The 13809-nt window shown below is 44.0% G+C and overlaps 1 protein-coding gene across 6 annotated transcripts in view; it reads right to left on the bottom strand.

Annotated features, from left to right (window-relative positions):
- Positions 1–13809, bottom strand: part of MTOR (mechanistic target of rapamycin kinase) — a 106622-nt gene that overhangs the window by 22201 nt on the left and 70612 nt on the right. For all 6 annotated transcript variants that reach the window (XM_048824937.2, XM_075121090.1, XM_075121088.1 and 3 more), the window contains 6 exons: positions 10152–10252; positions 8079–8194; positions 5979–6056; positions 5267–5374; positions 2274–2399; positions 736–867 (listed from right to left, as the gene is read on the bottom strand). In XM_048824937.2, coding sequence (XP_048680894.1) covers positions 736–867; positions 2274–2399; positions 5267–5374; positions 5979–6056; positions 8079–8194; positions 10152–10252 — 661 coding nt within the window. The remainder of the gene's footprint in view (positions 1–735; positions 868–2273; positions 2400–5266; positions 5375–5978; positions 6057–8078; positions 8195–10151; positions 10253–13809) is intronic.

Here is a 13809-nt window from a genome sequence, read left to right as displayed (position 1 = left end):
CCCTCACACCGTGCCTACCAAGCACCTTCTTTCGCCATCACAGATCAAGTAGAAGACTTGAAAGCATTAATCAGAGGTCCCCTTTCCCTTACATAGGCAGTCAGTGGAGATGAGACATACCTGGAGGTATGACCGAGAATGATACCATGGAGATACCTCATGGCATTTATTGAATAGAGTAGGAGACCGCTCTGGTGCAAAAGTGAGTTGCACTCTGTTCTACACATAGGCAGCTCCTTCTGCTTTTTTCCATTTAACGGAAGGGTGGTGAGACTAAGTGCTTGCAAATGGCACAGTCCCAGAGCTGGCAAGCCCAAAGACAGAAAAAATGAAAAAGACGTGGTAGAACATTTGAGAATAAACAGAGGCTTTAATGTATATTAAAATAAGATAAGTCATCCAGTCTAGAGCTTACTGGATTTGAGTATGTAAACTCTCTGTGTTGCAACGTTAGAACATTCATCCCAGGCTCCTCACAACCAAGTTATTCTCCTGACAAAGCCCTCGGTACTGTCCAGCTGTCTCTTGGTTGGATGTTTTCATCTGTTGAATGTTTTAATCCATACCCATCACAAAAATCTATTTTGCCTTTTCTTTATTGAGGCTACAACCATTTTTCTTGTTTTTTTTTACTGGCCCTCACCATGGGGGTACGTGTGTGACTGACAGACCAAGAGTCCGGGGCCGCTTGTGGTGAGTGGAAAGGATTCTGAGGCTCTAAATAAGAACACGTACCTTGCGGGCACTCTTCCACATGTGTTTCATGTAGGCATACGTCACTTGGGGATGAACAGTTGGCAACGGGTGATCCAGCTGTCGAGATGGGTCTACTCCCAGGAGCAGTACAAGCGTCTTGTGGGCCAAAGCCTTGAAAGAATGAGAAATCAAAAACCAGGTCACAAACTTGATTTCACCTCCACACGCCCTTGTTCATAACAGTCTCTAATGACAACCACTTAAAGTGACATTGCTTCTCTGTACTAAGGCAGACATAGGCAGGTCACATCATGCAGAAAGTGCAGCTGTGCCCTGGAACATGTGCAAGGCTACACTTCCACGGTATGCCCATGTGAGTTTCATATATTGTGACAAAGTTCCTGCTCTACCTTCGTGGGTCTTGCGCTTATTGGTGGATCTGCGCCTTGGAGCTTCATGGCAGCCCTCAGCTTGGCCGTTTTTCTGAATTCACAGTCCAGGTCGACTCCTCCTGGTGTCTGATGATGCTTGTACACCTCAGTCCTCCAACAGTCCACGTTCTCACTCTCAGCTCCTCACACGCACACCACAAACTGAAGTGAGCTCCTTTTCAAAACCCAGGTGCCCTGATTAGCCTGCCTTAATTGATTCTAGCAGATTCTTGATTGGCTGCAGGTGTTCTAATCAGCCTGTCTTAATTGTCTCCAGAAGGTTCCTGATTGTTCTGGAACCTTCCCTGTTACCTTACCCAGGGAAAAGGGACCTACTTAGCCTGGGGATTATATATCTGCCTTCTATTATTCTCCTATAGCCATCTGGCCCAACCCTGTCACAATATATAACGTCTGATTTAACAATTCTGCATGGTCACTGTGGAGAAGTATCCCCAGGTCACACAGTCTCTCCCCGTACCTGGTGTTAGTATTTCATGATTTACACCGACATTCTCAGTACAGAACCCAGTTTACAATAACTGTCAAACTAGAGGTTATGGATTGCGGCAGAGAACAGTGGCTCTGAAGCAATTTAGAACAAGCTTCTGTGGTCAAAGGCCACCTGGGACATGGAACAAGTTGTCAGAAAGTAGTAAGCAACTGTATCAATACACAGGGGAGAGGGATGTGGTTTGGTAAAACATAAGAGAGAAATGGTACCGCTGTTATCTGTATTGAGGGTTATGGAGAGATACACACTCCAGCATCCGGATTACTATTTCCTGTATTTACAAGGATAACCGCCCCATCCCCACAACAGACCATATATTTTCTCCTGGCCCTAGATGTTATGTTTTCAAGTCAGTAGCCAATAAAGAGCGGGAATTCTTTGTGGTTTATGTTTCTTTTTGGTAATAAATAGTATTGAGGTTACTGCCCAAACTAGGAGCGTAACAAGGATACTAACATAACTATTTAGATAGGACTGAAAGTGCAATGTAAGAGCCACGTGTTACTAATACTAACACTATATTACATTAAAGTTTTCAGACCCAGCATGGGAACAGAACTTGGCTGTAAGTCTCTCTTAGGATGACTATTTGTCCCCTGATGACAGTGGTTTCTCACAGACTTCCGACTCACCAGTCTCCCACTCTTGCCACATAGGCTGGCATACTTGAGCCAAGTTCTCATGTCCTCGTGAGGGTTGACAACGAGAGACCGGACCATAAGTATTCTCTGCCAGTCCTCTACAATCCGCTGGCAGCCCTGGGAAAAGAAGTGCAGACAGAACCTGTTAATGTTCTCTTTTCCACAGGGACCATTCCTCCATAACCAAAGATCTGAAGAGCCTGTCCCCAAGATTAGAATGACTGCTGTACCCATATTTCACAGCAGACAGACACCTGGCACTAATTGGCTGCATTCTTAACGGCTATGTGTGAATGAGGATAAGTCCCTGAGCCTCATACTCAATAGTCAACCTCATTAGATGCCAGCTGGTTGCTCCAAGTCTAATGACATTCTCTAATGGAAAAAGGAGAGACCTTTTACAGTAGAAGCAGATCCAAAAGCAGAGCTGTTACTTCTGCACTGTCAAAACAACAAGGCAAGGATTTCACAACGTTTCCGAACCCAGCTTCAAACTTTATTTTTGGTTTCAACAGTGACTAGTTCCAACATGAGAAGGTACAAAAACAAAAAAGTTCTGAAAGCTGCAAAGAGATATTTTTGTTATTGACCTTTTCCTTCCCCTAATTGTTGCTTTTTTTTTTTTTTTTTTTTTTTTTTACAGACGCTGAAGTGATTTTGACGACACTCTGCCAGAAATTGCATTGCCAACTGCTAAAGCAGGCGTTGTCTGGTTACTGTCTACCTGTGCTGAGTGCCACAATAGCTTCAAGTCCAACAGAGCAGATAAGACAGGATCTGGCCCTGAAGTTGAAGGGTGCATGGATGTGTCCAGAGAGTTAGGTCTTGTCTACACTACAAAATTAAGGCGACCTAAATTAGGTCCAAGTACAGCCACCACAGTGGTTCATGTCCATACTTTGTTCCCTCTGTCAGCTCACTGTTGGAGCCTTCTTGCCCTGGGGCTGCCAGGCTCTAGCTGTGAGCCCCAGGGTGGTGAGAAGGGGACCTCTAGCTGAGCCCTGCACGAGGCTGACAGCCACCAGGTGACGTAAGTAACGCACTGTGTTGCGCTAACTATATCGACCTACGCACTATGCCTCTTGTGGCGGTGGAGTTATTAGGTTGGCCTCGTGGGCGACTTACATCGGTGGGAGCAACGTTGCACTGTAGACACTTACAGAGTTCGGCCGATGTAAGCTGCCTTACACCGACCTAACTCTGTAGTGTAGACCAAGCCTCAGATGCAAAACTGCGGGTGGCAGTGCACTGGCCACCCACTGGGGCTTGGGCTGACTGGGTTGATCAAGTTCTTAAGGGTGGGATAGATAAGCTTTAAGAGGCCTCTAAGTCTTTATGACGCCTCTGAAGTTTAGATGGATGCAGGACTGACTTAGACTTAATCCATCCCAGAGATCTATGGTAGACTGTGCCCACTGGAGACAAGCACAAATTTTGTAACAGCAAGGGATTCTATCTGGAAGCAGCAACACAAATCTGCTTCTTTGCAGGCAAGTCAAATGCTCAATCAGCATGTGATCTTGAAGGGAAAATCTCATACCAAGGGAAAAAAGAAAGTCTTCTCATCTCTGATTAAATAGCTAAGTACCCCACTGACTTCTCAAAACTGGGTGCACGCAAATTAGACAGAAAAGCCTGTTCCTTGCAGCCCTCCCTAATGCCCAAATCAACCTTCCACCAAATCATCTAACAGGCATTTTATAATTATTACTAAGACACAATAAAATGTACAAGAACTGTATGTACTGTTCTCAGGACCATAAACAGCTTTACTCATAGACATTACTCTCCCCATCACACTCAGCCTCTCCTCTCCAGAGGAATGTTCTCAGCTTTTCCAGACAAGAATGCAGTTTGGAAGCAAAAAGCATTGTCACAGCTCCCTAAATAGTTGAAATGTTCACAGTAGCAACAGGTAAACACCCTTCAGTGTGGGGGCCCATATAGCAGTGAGAATTCTCCCTCCAGATGGAGCACTGAAGTCCAATGCAGTTTATACACTTCATTCTGACTATAATTTCCCCCCTGAGAGGAACATCTCTCTGGACATGCTAGAAGGTACTGTATGTGTTACTTCATGTACAGGCCCACCCTCTCACAGAAAAGCTCCCTCCAGAAAGGATACCCACTCAAAATATTTAGGTGGTCTTAAGTCCTGGCACGTGTCTTGGGCTTATGCTCTCTAGGCAAAAGATGCATTAGCTTTCCAGTGGAACTGGTGAAAGTTCCCTTGCTTGGGGCACTTAAAAAGGTGGACAGGACAAATCAGTGGAGAATAATAGAGGAACAATCCTGCACTGCCCAGGTGGGGTGGATAAGGTGACCTAAAATGCTAGGAAATTTCTATTAGCAAGACAAGGTGAGTGAGGTAATATCCCAGCAACGGATATTACCTCACTTCACCTTGTCTATCTAACATACTGGGACCAACATGGCTGCAACACCACTGCATACAGGACATTTCTATGACTCTTTGCACACTGATGCAGCGTCTTTTTTCTCAGTATTACTCATCCCAATCATTCCATCATGTGGCATAAACAGAATATTCATTTATATTTAACATGCAAACATGAAAATGAAAGAAGACGAGTGGAGAAGTGTAATATTCTAGCACCTGAAAGCTAGACAGAAAGTTTGTACAAGCAGCCCTGCAGGTTTCACTAAAACCTCTACTCCACTCAGATCTCTTTAGAACCTGCTTTGGAGCAGGCAAATTTGAAAGATCCTGTGCCAGGCTTTAAAATGAGCACATACACCATGGCGGTGGCCAGGGGCATTAAATACATGCTGAGGACACGTCTGTAAAGGAGAGAGCGAGCAGATTGTTATGCTGTGGGGGGACACAGAGCCTGATTGTCAGAAGTGCTGAGCACTCACAACTCTAACAGACATCAATGGGAGCTGTGGGTGCGCACTGCCTGAGCATCTGTGCCATCGGCAGGAGGTATACAGAGGTTTATAGCAGTCTCTGGTAGATTTACCTGCAGTCTCTCCCACCATATCTGGCGGATGATCTCGCGTCGTTCTGGTACGAGTTTATACTGGATAACCTCTTCCAGCTCTGATAGCATCTGGCAGGATACCATAGCCTGAACGAAACAATCACATTCCATCCCAATCAATGCACAGTGAATCCAGGACTAAAGATCAGCACTTGGCCTAAAAACCTTGGTGTTATCTACTGACCAAGAGGGAAAGAACAGGCAGTTGCCATTCAGGTACCTTGATAATCCACTGTCTTCTAGGTTTCCTCAAACTGCTACAATAAAACCCCCAATTCTGATTTGTGGGGGGAACTACAGGGAATTTCATCTCCATCTTCACTTGAGCCTGAGCCTCCCCCACAATGCTTCTAAGCGTTAACCTTAAGGATGACTTTCCACTGGGGTGTGAAAGCTGAGCTTTTCCACACGGAGACAGAACTAACCACAAAACTTGACCAGGGCAGAGGTAAGGGTTGGTAGTGGGGTGCTGAATCCCAGTGTTCAGTCAGTCACATTTTTCTCTCTCTACTTCTCAGTGGATTCAGACCCTTTTCCAAAAAGCCACAATCCCCACATACAAGAGCCATTTAGTCTGTGGGTCCGCGTGGCCTGCATAGGCCTTTATATTTGATACACAAATACAGTCAGGAAGCTCTGAGCTTATATAAATAGCCTAAACTAACATGAAGGCTGCAGGTCAGATACTCACCCCATAGGCCCGACTGTAACTCTCTCCTGCCATGGCGGTCAGCTCAGCATCTAGCAGGTCTCTGGCCTTGTCAATGCACTGAAACGGAAGCTGAGACTTCAGAGGTGTGCCTTGTCCACAGACAGTAACAGTTCACACTAACACTCAACTGTCCACTCTCTATTTTCCCACAAGGAAGGTTGGAGCCACCCCAAACTCCATCAGGCACCAGAAAAGGAGTGTCACCTATAGGGAGAATTAGCTCTAAAATGGAAACTAACAGAAAACTGGAGAATCCAACGGTGAGTATGGGGGAAAAATTGGGACTTGCATTTATAATCTAAACATGTGTCCTGTCTATGGAAGTTTGGATTTGCTAAAGCCCCTCAGACATAGACTGCGTCACCAGTGTTTGCCGTGCTTTTGACCCCAGTGTCCTTGCAAAGCCCAACTATAACATTTATAAGGGAAGGAGGAGTTGGAATTTTGGTAATAAGTGTGAAAGAACCAGTTACAGAAAAGCCTCAGGAGCTTTGTTTCTTTGATAGCGTGCAGGTATCTAAGGCCATGTCTACATTTACAAGCTTCCAGCGGCACAGCTGTACTGATACAGCTGTGCCACTGTAAGAACACTTGTGTAGCCGCATGATGCTGACGGGAGAGAGCTCTCCCATTGACATAACAAAACAGCTCGACAAGTGGCAGGAGAACGTCTCCCGCCGACATAGCACTGTGCACACAAGGGTTTATGCCGGCAAAACTTGTCTCACTCAGGGAGGTGTTTTTTTCACACTCCTGAGCAACAAAAGTTTTGTTGACATAAGCGCTAGTGGAGACCTGGACTTAGATGGACTTCACAGCTCTACACGCCCCAGTAACGTCTTACGAATGTTCTAGACCCTGCAAACCCCACATCTCTCAGTACAAAGAAGACACTCTGAGTGCATGAAACAAGGCCCTGCTCTGGTGCCATTAATTATATAATCTCTCATCCGTAACTTTTCCCTTTCAAAATGTTAAAGGTTAATTACAAACCTTCATCCATTAAACACTAGGCCCGTTTTCTTGTGCATAACATTCAAGATATGTACGTGTTCTGCCAAGGCAGATTGGACCACTCCTTTATCTCATTCTGCAAGTCAGCACAGAATTCTGAGAAATACTACACAAGTTTCCTTGGAAAGTAATCTACATGCTTCACACCTGCAAAGGGAAGACGTTCCCCGTGAATTATGTCTGTCAAAGATGCACTCAGACCAACATGGCTCTGTTCAGCAGACTCTTTCCTTCCCCTTATGCCAAGTCTCAATCTAAGGGTACAGGTACATGACAATCAAAGTTGCAGCTGCAGACTGTGCAGACATAGCAAAGCTAGCTTTGATCTAGCTAGCTCAAACAACAATAGCAGGGAAGCCACAGCAGCACAGTGGCAGAATGGGTTGTATAACCCCACCCAGAGTTATGTACTCAAGTGGCTAGCCCACAGGTTCACTGCTATTGTTACTGGAGCTAGCTAGTTCAAAACTAGATTATGTACGTCTCCACTTGCTGCAGTCACACCTCTAATTGCAGTGTAGACGTACCCTCAGGATTACAAAGACTTCTCACTGCTGCAAGGAAGATCAGGTATAGGAGATGCACAAGAAGGTAAAGATGGGCCATGCACCTAAACCAAAAAGTATGGGGTCCGTTACAGCATCTGGCATTTGTTAACACTACTCTGAAAAGGCTTGGCAAACACAAGAATGCACAGACTGACAAGGAGATACTGTTGTTCACGTCTCTAGCCATCAGTGCCCTTCACCGAATGCTGTCTTTTGCAGAACAATTTCCCAGACGGGATGTGTCCCATGACTTCCCTCCAGCTGCCAAGAGGACACAATAAAATAGAAACCTGAGTATGACTAAGACAACTCTTGGGCTAACGTGTCTCTACACAACTAGTGCAGTATTCCTGGAAGCACGCAACAAACTGAGCAGTCAGGGATAAGAGTTTCCACTTGAGAGAAGTTATTAGCAGTTATGGCCAACCGCTTTCAAATCGGTTCCATTGCTGCAAGGAAGGACACACAATCTCAGCGTGGGATTTACAGAAGCAAAGTCATGAAGGAAGATACTTACTTGTTGAGCCAATGAGAAGAGGTCTTGATGCAGTGCCAGCACGGCCCTGTAGAAGGCACCATCATGGGTGTCCCTTGGGATCATGCAAGTATATTCCTCCATGCTATCCCACTGACCTGAAGAGACATGGACACATTTGCTGATGCCATAGCCCTCTCTGAAACACTGCTAGAACTAGACTCCAGTGTTAAGCACGAGTACAGTGGTTAGATTCACAGTGCTATTGGATTCCGGCCAAGAGACTAATTTGGACTCCAAAAGCACCATGTGAGGTTTCAACTACTATTCTTTAAAGTAGCTGCCTTGAGATGGCTGAGGGAACTACAGAAAAACCTCACTTACCTGAAATCCCCTATTATCCAGAACTCACTTATATTTCCTCTGCCCCCATGTAGCGTTTGCATTGAAAAGTTTGAACCAACTTGATGTTCCCCTTTAATATAGATGAAGAGGATTCTATTCCAATGAGTGGCACAGAACAGGCCAGGTGGGCAGTCATTTACCCTATCCCATAACACAAGAACAAAATAGTTGAAGAAATTAAAAAGGTAACAAATCTAAAAGATTTAAAGGATTTTTTTTAATGCACCGTGCAATTAACCCGAGGAACCTGCTACTCCAGGATACTGTTAATCAGCCTAGCAAACTTTTTAATGTATTCATCTATATGAATAAGAATACCATCTATATTAGACTAACAAGGAAAAATTACAAGAGCTATCAGTTCTGCTTCAAGGAATCAACTGATCAGAAGCTATTTCTCCCATTGTGTAATATTACACAAATAGAGATATCACAGGGGTTCTAAGACTTCCTCTGAAGCATCTAGCACTGGTTACAAATAGAGACAGGACACTGGATTAGATGGACCACCAGGCTCTTCCAGGAAGGCAGATTTGTTGTTGAGAGCTAGAGGTGACTGCTTTAGGGGCTCAGCATTAATGAAATGGAGGACCCACTTGTGGCACAATGCTCCATGTGTTTTTCTATACAGGCATCAAGTAGTGCAGTTGCTTCACAGAGATAATTTTTCACTTCTCCCCCAGTGAAAATACCGACATCAAAGCAAGCACTATGGTAATCTGTCTTCAGAAGGGACAACCAACTTCATTTACAGGTTCAGCAAACTGTAACGTGGGTGGTTTTACAAGGCAAGGTTTCATTTTGGTAGGCAAAGTTCTCGTATTCTTTGTGATAAAACAGCTGCAACATTAACATTGGGCTCTTGTGGAGGAAACTTTTTCTGGAAAGTGTGGCTGCACTTTGGTATTTCACAAAAGGGGAAGATTACTCTCATTGGATGGAGCTAGGCAGACAGCAGGCATATGCTATGCAAACTATCCCCACCTCTTTCCACTGACGCATCTCAAACAGGACTTATTTACAGAACTGTTCCACTCAGGGGCTTCTCATGAGATAACATCCTGTCAAAATAGTTAAGGGATGGATGGCTTTGCAGTTTGTGAACAACAGAAAAACTAGCAAAATCACATCAAGTTCATTTCATGTACAAATTACATTAGATTTGAAACTTAAGAACATAAGAATGGCCATACTGGGTCAGACCCAGTATCCTGTCTTCTGACAGTGGCCAATGCCAGGTGCCCCAGAGGGAATGAACAGATAATCATCAAGTGATCCATTCCTTGTCACTTATTCCCAGCTTCTGGCAGACAGAGGCTAGGGACACCATCCCTGCCCATCCTGGCTAAGAGCCATTGATGGACCTATCCTCCATGAATTTATCTAGTTCTTTTTTGAACCCTGTTATAGTCAGCAGAGGTCAAACAGTACTATATTAATCCATCTCTTTATTATTATTCAACCCTCAAAAGGTACCTTTTCATTACCTAAGGGGGCATTGGCAGCTTTTGCATAAAAGGTTACACATTATGGGCTTGAACATTAAATGACCTTTATTATTTCATGTAACCCTATAAATAAGCTTGCTTTATGTGTTTTCTCTTATCTTGTGATTCAGACTTCTTAAAAGATGTAAATTACACCCCTGAACTCTCTCCTCAATTGCTGTCTTACACCGTCCCCCAAGCACAGCTGGAAGACATACATTACCTAAGCCCCAAGCAGCAGCAGCAGCCATCCTAGCCATCTTGGCTTGAGTTTCGTTATTTACCAGCATCCACTTTTCACAGCATTGCTGATGAAGCTGCCCCCTGGGAGGAATAATTCACAGTTTCAGGTTAGTGAAAACCTCCTCAAAGGGTTCGCTGTGTGTGACAGCCACCTTCCAAGGTGTCCCTTGTACTGAGGGTTCAAAGAAGTTCTAAATGTCCCTTGTGTTAAGCAGGCGGGTCGTGTTTTCTGAATTTAATCTAATACCCTGTTCTAGGACGGCGCTGCCAGCTCAGTTTTTTAAATGTTTAATAGTTTCTAGGGAATAAGAACAATTTCACACCTAGATTTTTTTTTTTTTTTTTTTTTTTTTTTTTTTTTACAGGCCTAGCCCCATCAATCCTCTTTTACATAGAGGAGAAGAAGTGGGTTTACCACTTCCCTTTTGGCAAATCCACAGACATAATGTGGTTTGGTCAATGAGGAGTTATTTAGCCTCAGAACATTTCAAGAACATCTAAACCAAACCAGTGAAAAATTATTTTAAAAACGGAGCTGTCAGTTTCAGCCTAGAACAGGGTATTACATTAAATCCAGAATTCATAACCCGCATACTTAAAGCAAGGGACATTTAGCACTTTTTTGGAAACATCAGTAAAAAGGACACCTATGATGAATGGGTTCTGAACAGTTCCTGGCTCCCAGCTTTGTCAAACATTTTGGATAAACACACTATGGGGTCTGCATGCTTCAAAAAGATGAAGCTACACAGTCACAGTTACAACAAATAAGGATGAGGACTTGTCTCAATGGGTTCTTAAAGGGGATTCGCTAATCTTCACCTCTAGTAGAGAGGAACCTCCAAGATGCTTTCATCAACCTTGAATGTGTTACCTTAGAGACTAACCAATTTATTTGAGCATAAGCTTTCGTGAGCTACAGCTCACTTCATCGGATGCATACTGTGGAAAATACAGAAGATGTTTTTATACACACAGACCATGAAAAAATGGGTGTTTATCACTACAAAAGGTTTTCTCTCCCCCCACAATAAATAAATTGGTTAGTCTCTAAGGTGCCACAGGTACTTCTTTTCTTTTTGCGAATACAGACTAACACGGCTGTTACTCTGAAACTTGAATGTGTTGTTGATCACATCAATTAATCTGGGTGTTGCAAGTTCAGTATTTCTCAGCCTGGAAAGTCTGTAGCAGCAAAGCAGCTGTTAACTATGAGGGAGACCAACTTGCCTTCTCATTGCTAGTCTCTAGTCCCCGTGAGCAAGATAAATTAGTCAACACGAGAATGGATGAGCTGCCACAGGCAGGACAGTCATACTGACAGCTTAATGGTCCAGGAAAAAACAGCAGCAGCGAATCAGTACCCAATATGAGCTAACACAGAAGCATGGCTCTCGCAGACATAATTATACCAGGAGACAAGTGGCTAGGTCTGCCCTGGCTGCACTTTCAAACGTCCACTGCACAGCATGCTGAGAACAGCAGCATGGTGTAGCAACACCAATTCCAGAGGAAATGTCAGTTACTGTCAAGCACAAACAAGCAACACAAATAGTACAACACTACGGCAGAAGACAGACAGCAGGCCAAGTTGACTAAGGCACTAAATTCTCAACCTTGGGATTGACATATTATGGTCAGTGGGAAGGAGGTGGTCACATGACTGTGGCACTATTGGGTTACATGAAATATTTACAGGTTTCAGAGGAACAGCCGTGTTAGTCTGTATTCGCAAAAAGAAAAGGAGTACTTGTGGCACCTTAGAGACTAACCAATTTGTGAGCTGTAGCTCACGAAAGCTCATGCTCAAATAAATTGGTTAGTCTCTAAGGTGCCACAAGTACTCCTTTTCTTTTTATGAAATATTTACTTTGTTTGATAGTGACCTAGGTGCGTTTTACCTAGAGAGCGTGCTAACTTCACTCATGGATACGGGAACATTCCTTCTGGGTAACTAGGAGCGCAATTCTGCAGTGGCATACACAGCCAACCTTGTGAAACCAACTTCCTGGATATTCTGCCACAGGAACAAAGTCTGTTTACTTTTTTCTTTGCCATAAGATCATTAACTTCTGCACTGTGACTGCATTCAGATTCAGAACCTCAGTGCTGTCCTGATGCAGGGTTTTGCTTTTGAAGATATAAATGTACAAGCTACAGCTATATTTACATTTCAAATCATACACAGAGCGAGTCCATTCAATTTCAACATTCCATCTGAGCTCTGGAGTGGGTGTCTATCCTGCAGCAGCTGATTTATCACAAATATCAGACACCAAGAAAGGCGGGAAAATGCTCCCTACTGTGTTTATTTTATTTCAACAACAATAAAAAATAATCAGATTGTTGCTAAGTCTTTAGGCCCCAGCTTGTCCTGCGGATCACCTTGACGTGTATCCCGCAGACAGACGGCTACGATCCCATGTCTAGGTAGGTGATAAGAGGACTACAGAAAGACACGATATATAGTATCCATAGGAAGACTAGCCCTCCAGACTCCTTGGTCTCTTCCCTGCTCCATCTGCTGAAGTCTCTCTAAAGGAAGCTGTATCAGGACAAAAAGGATAAAAGCTCCCTCCCTGATGCAGAAATAGTGTCCTGTTGTTTCCTTCCCAGCAGACCTTGCAAAGTTAAAAGAAATGTAGCTGCAAACTGCATTGTTTAGGAGAAATCTCACTCAGCAGAAGTAGACGTGTATAGCCAGGAAAGAAGATGGGCAATAGGAGCTGTTCTAAATTGTGAACAGGAACACACTATGATTTTATTTACTGTTCTTTAGTAAGGAAATAAAACAAAGCAGTGAGCGTTAATCTCACACAGCCAAATGCAATCACATGATGATGCTGAAATTTCTCTAGACTTTTATCGGACACTAAAAAAGTACCAACTGTGGAGGTGTTGCCATTCATAGATATTTAGGTCAGAAGGGACCATAATAATCATCTAGTCCGACCTCCTGCACGACACAGGCCACAGAATCTCACCCACCACTCCTGCAAAAAACCTCTCACCTATGTCTGTGCTAATGAAGTCCTCAAATTGTGGTTTAAAGACTTCAAGGAGCAGAGAATCCTCAAGCAAGTGACCCGTGCCCCATGCTATAGAGGAAGGCGAAAAACCTCCAGGGCCTCTTCCAATCTGCCCTGGAGGAAAATTCCTTCCCGACCCCAAATATGGCGATCAGCTAAACCCTGAGCATATGGGCAAGATTCATCAGCCATATTTCTGTGCATCTTGCTTCAGTGTAGTCAATTACACAGAAGAGAATCATTTTTGATTCCGGAGAACTAGATCATAGAATGACCTGGCTCTTGCTATTACATCCTCTGCAGGAACACTGTTTCCTCCCATATCTCTCCAGCACTAAAGTCTTCAAATATTGGGTCTCACTTCCCTCCCGCACCTCTCTGCCAAAACAGCAACAGTAAGGGGAGAATTACTTAAGCAGCCATGTGAAATGTAACTATAGGACAGAATGGCTGGGATGCCTGCATATCAATGGGCCGCAGGGCATTTCCTGTGCTGTCAGGACACCCAGTACACATATCGAACATTATCTGGATAGAGGGTTGGTCTCTTGTACATCAGGAAAGGGTTGAATGCAAGTCAGAACACTGGGATTCCCTCCCTTCCTGCAG

Source organism: Caretta caretta, chromosome 18 (assembly GCF_965140235.1).
Source record: "Caretta caretta isolate rCarCar2 chromosome 18, rCarCar1.hap1, whole genome shotgun sequence".
Taxonomy (NCBI): domain Eukaryota; kingdom Metazoa; phylum Chordata; order Testudines; family Cheloniidae; genus Caretta; species Caretta caretta.
Note: the sequence above shows the minus strand (reverse complement) of the source record. Positions and strands in the feature narration are given on the sequence as shown.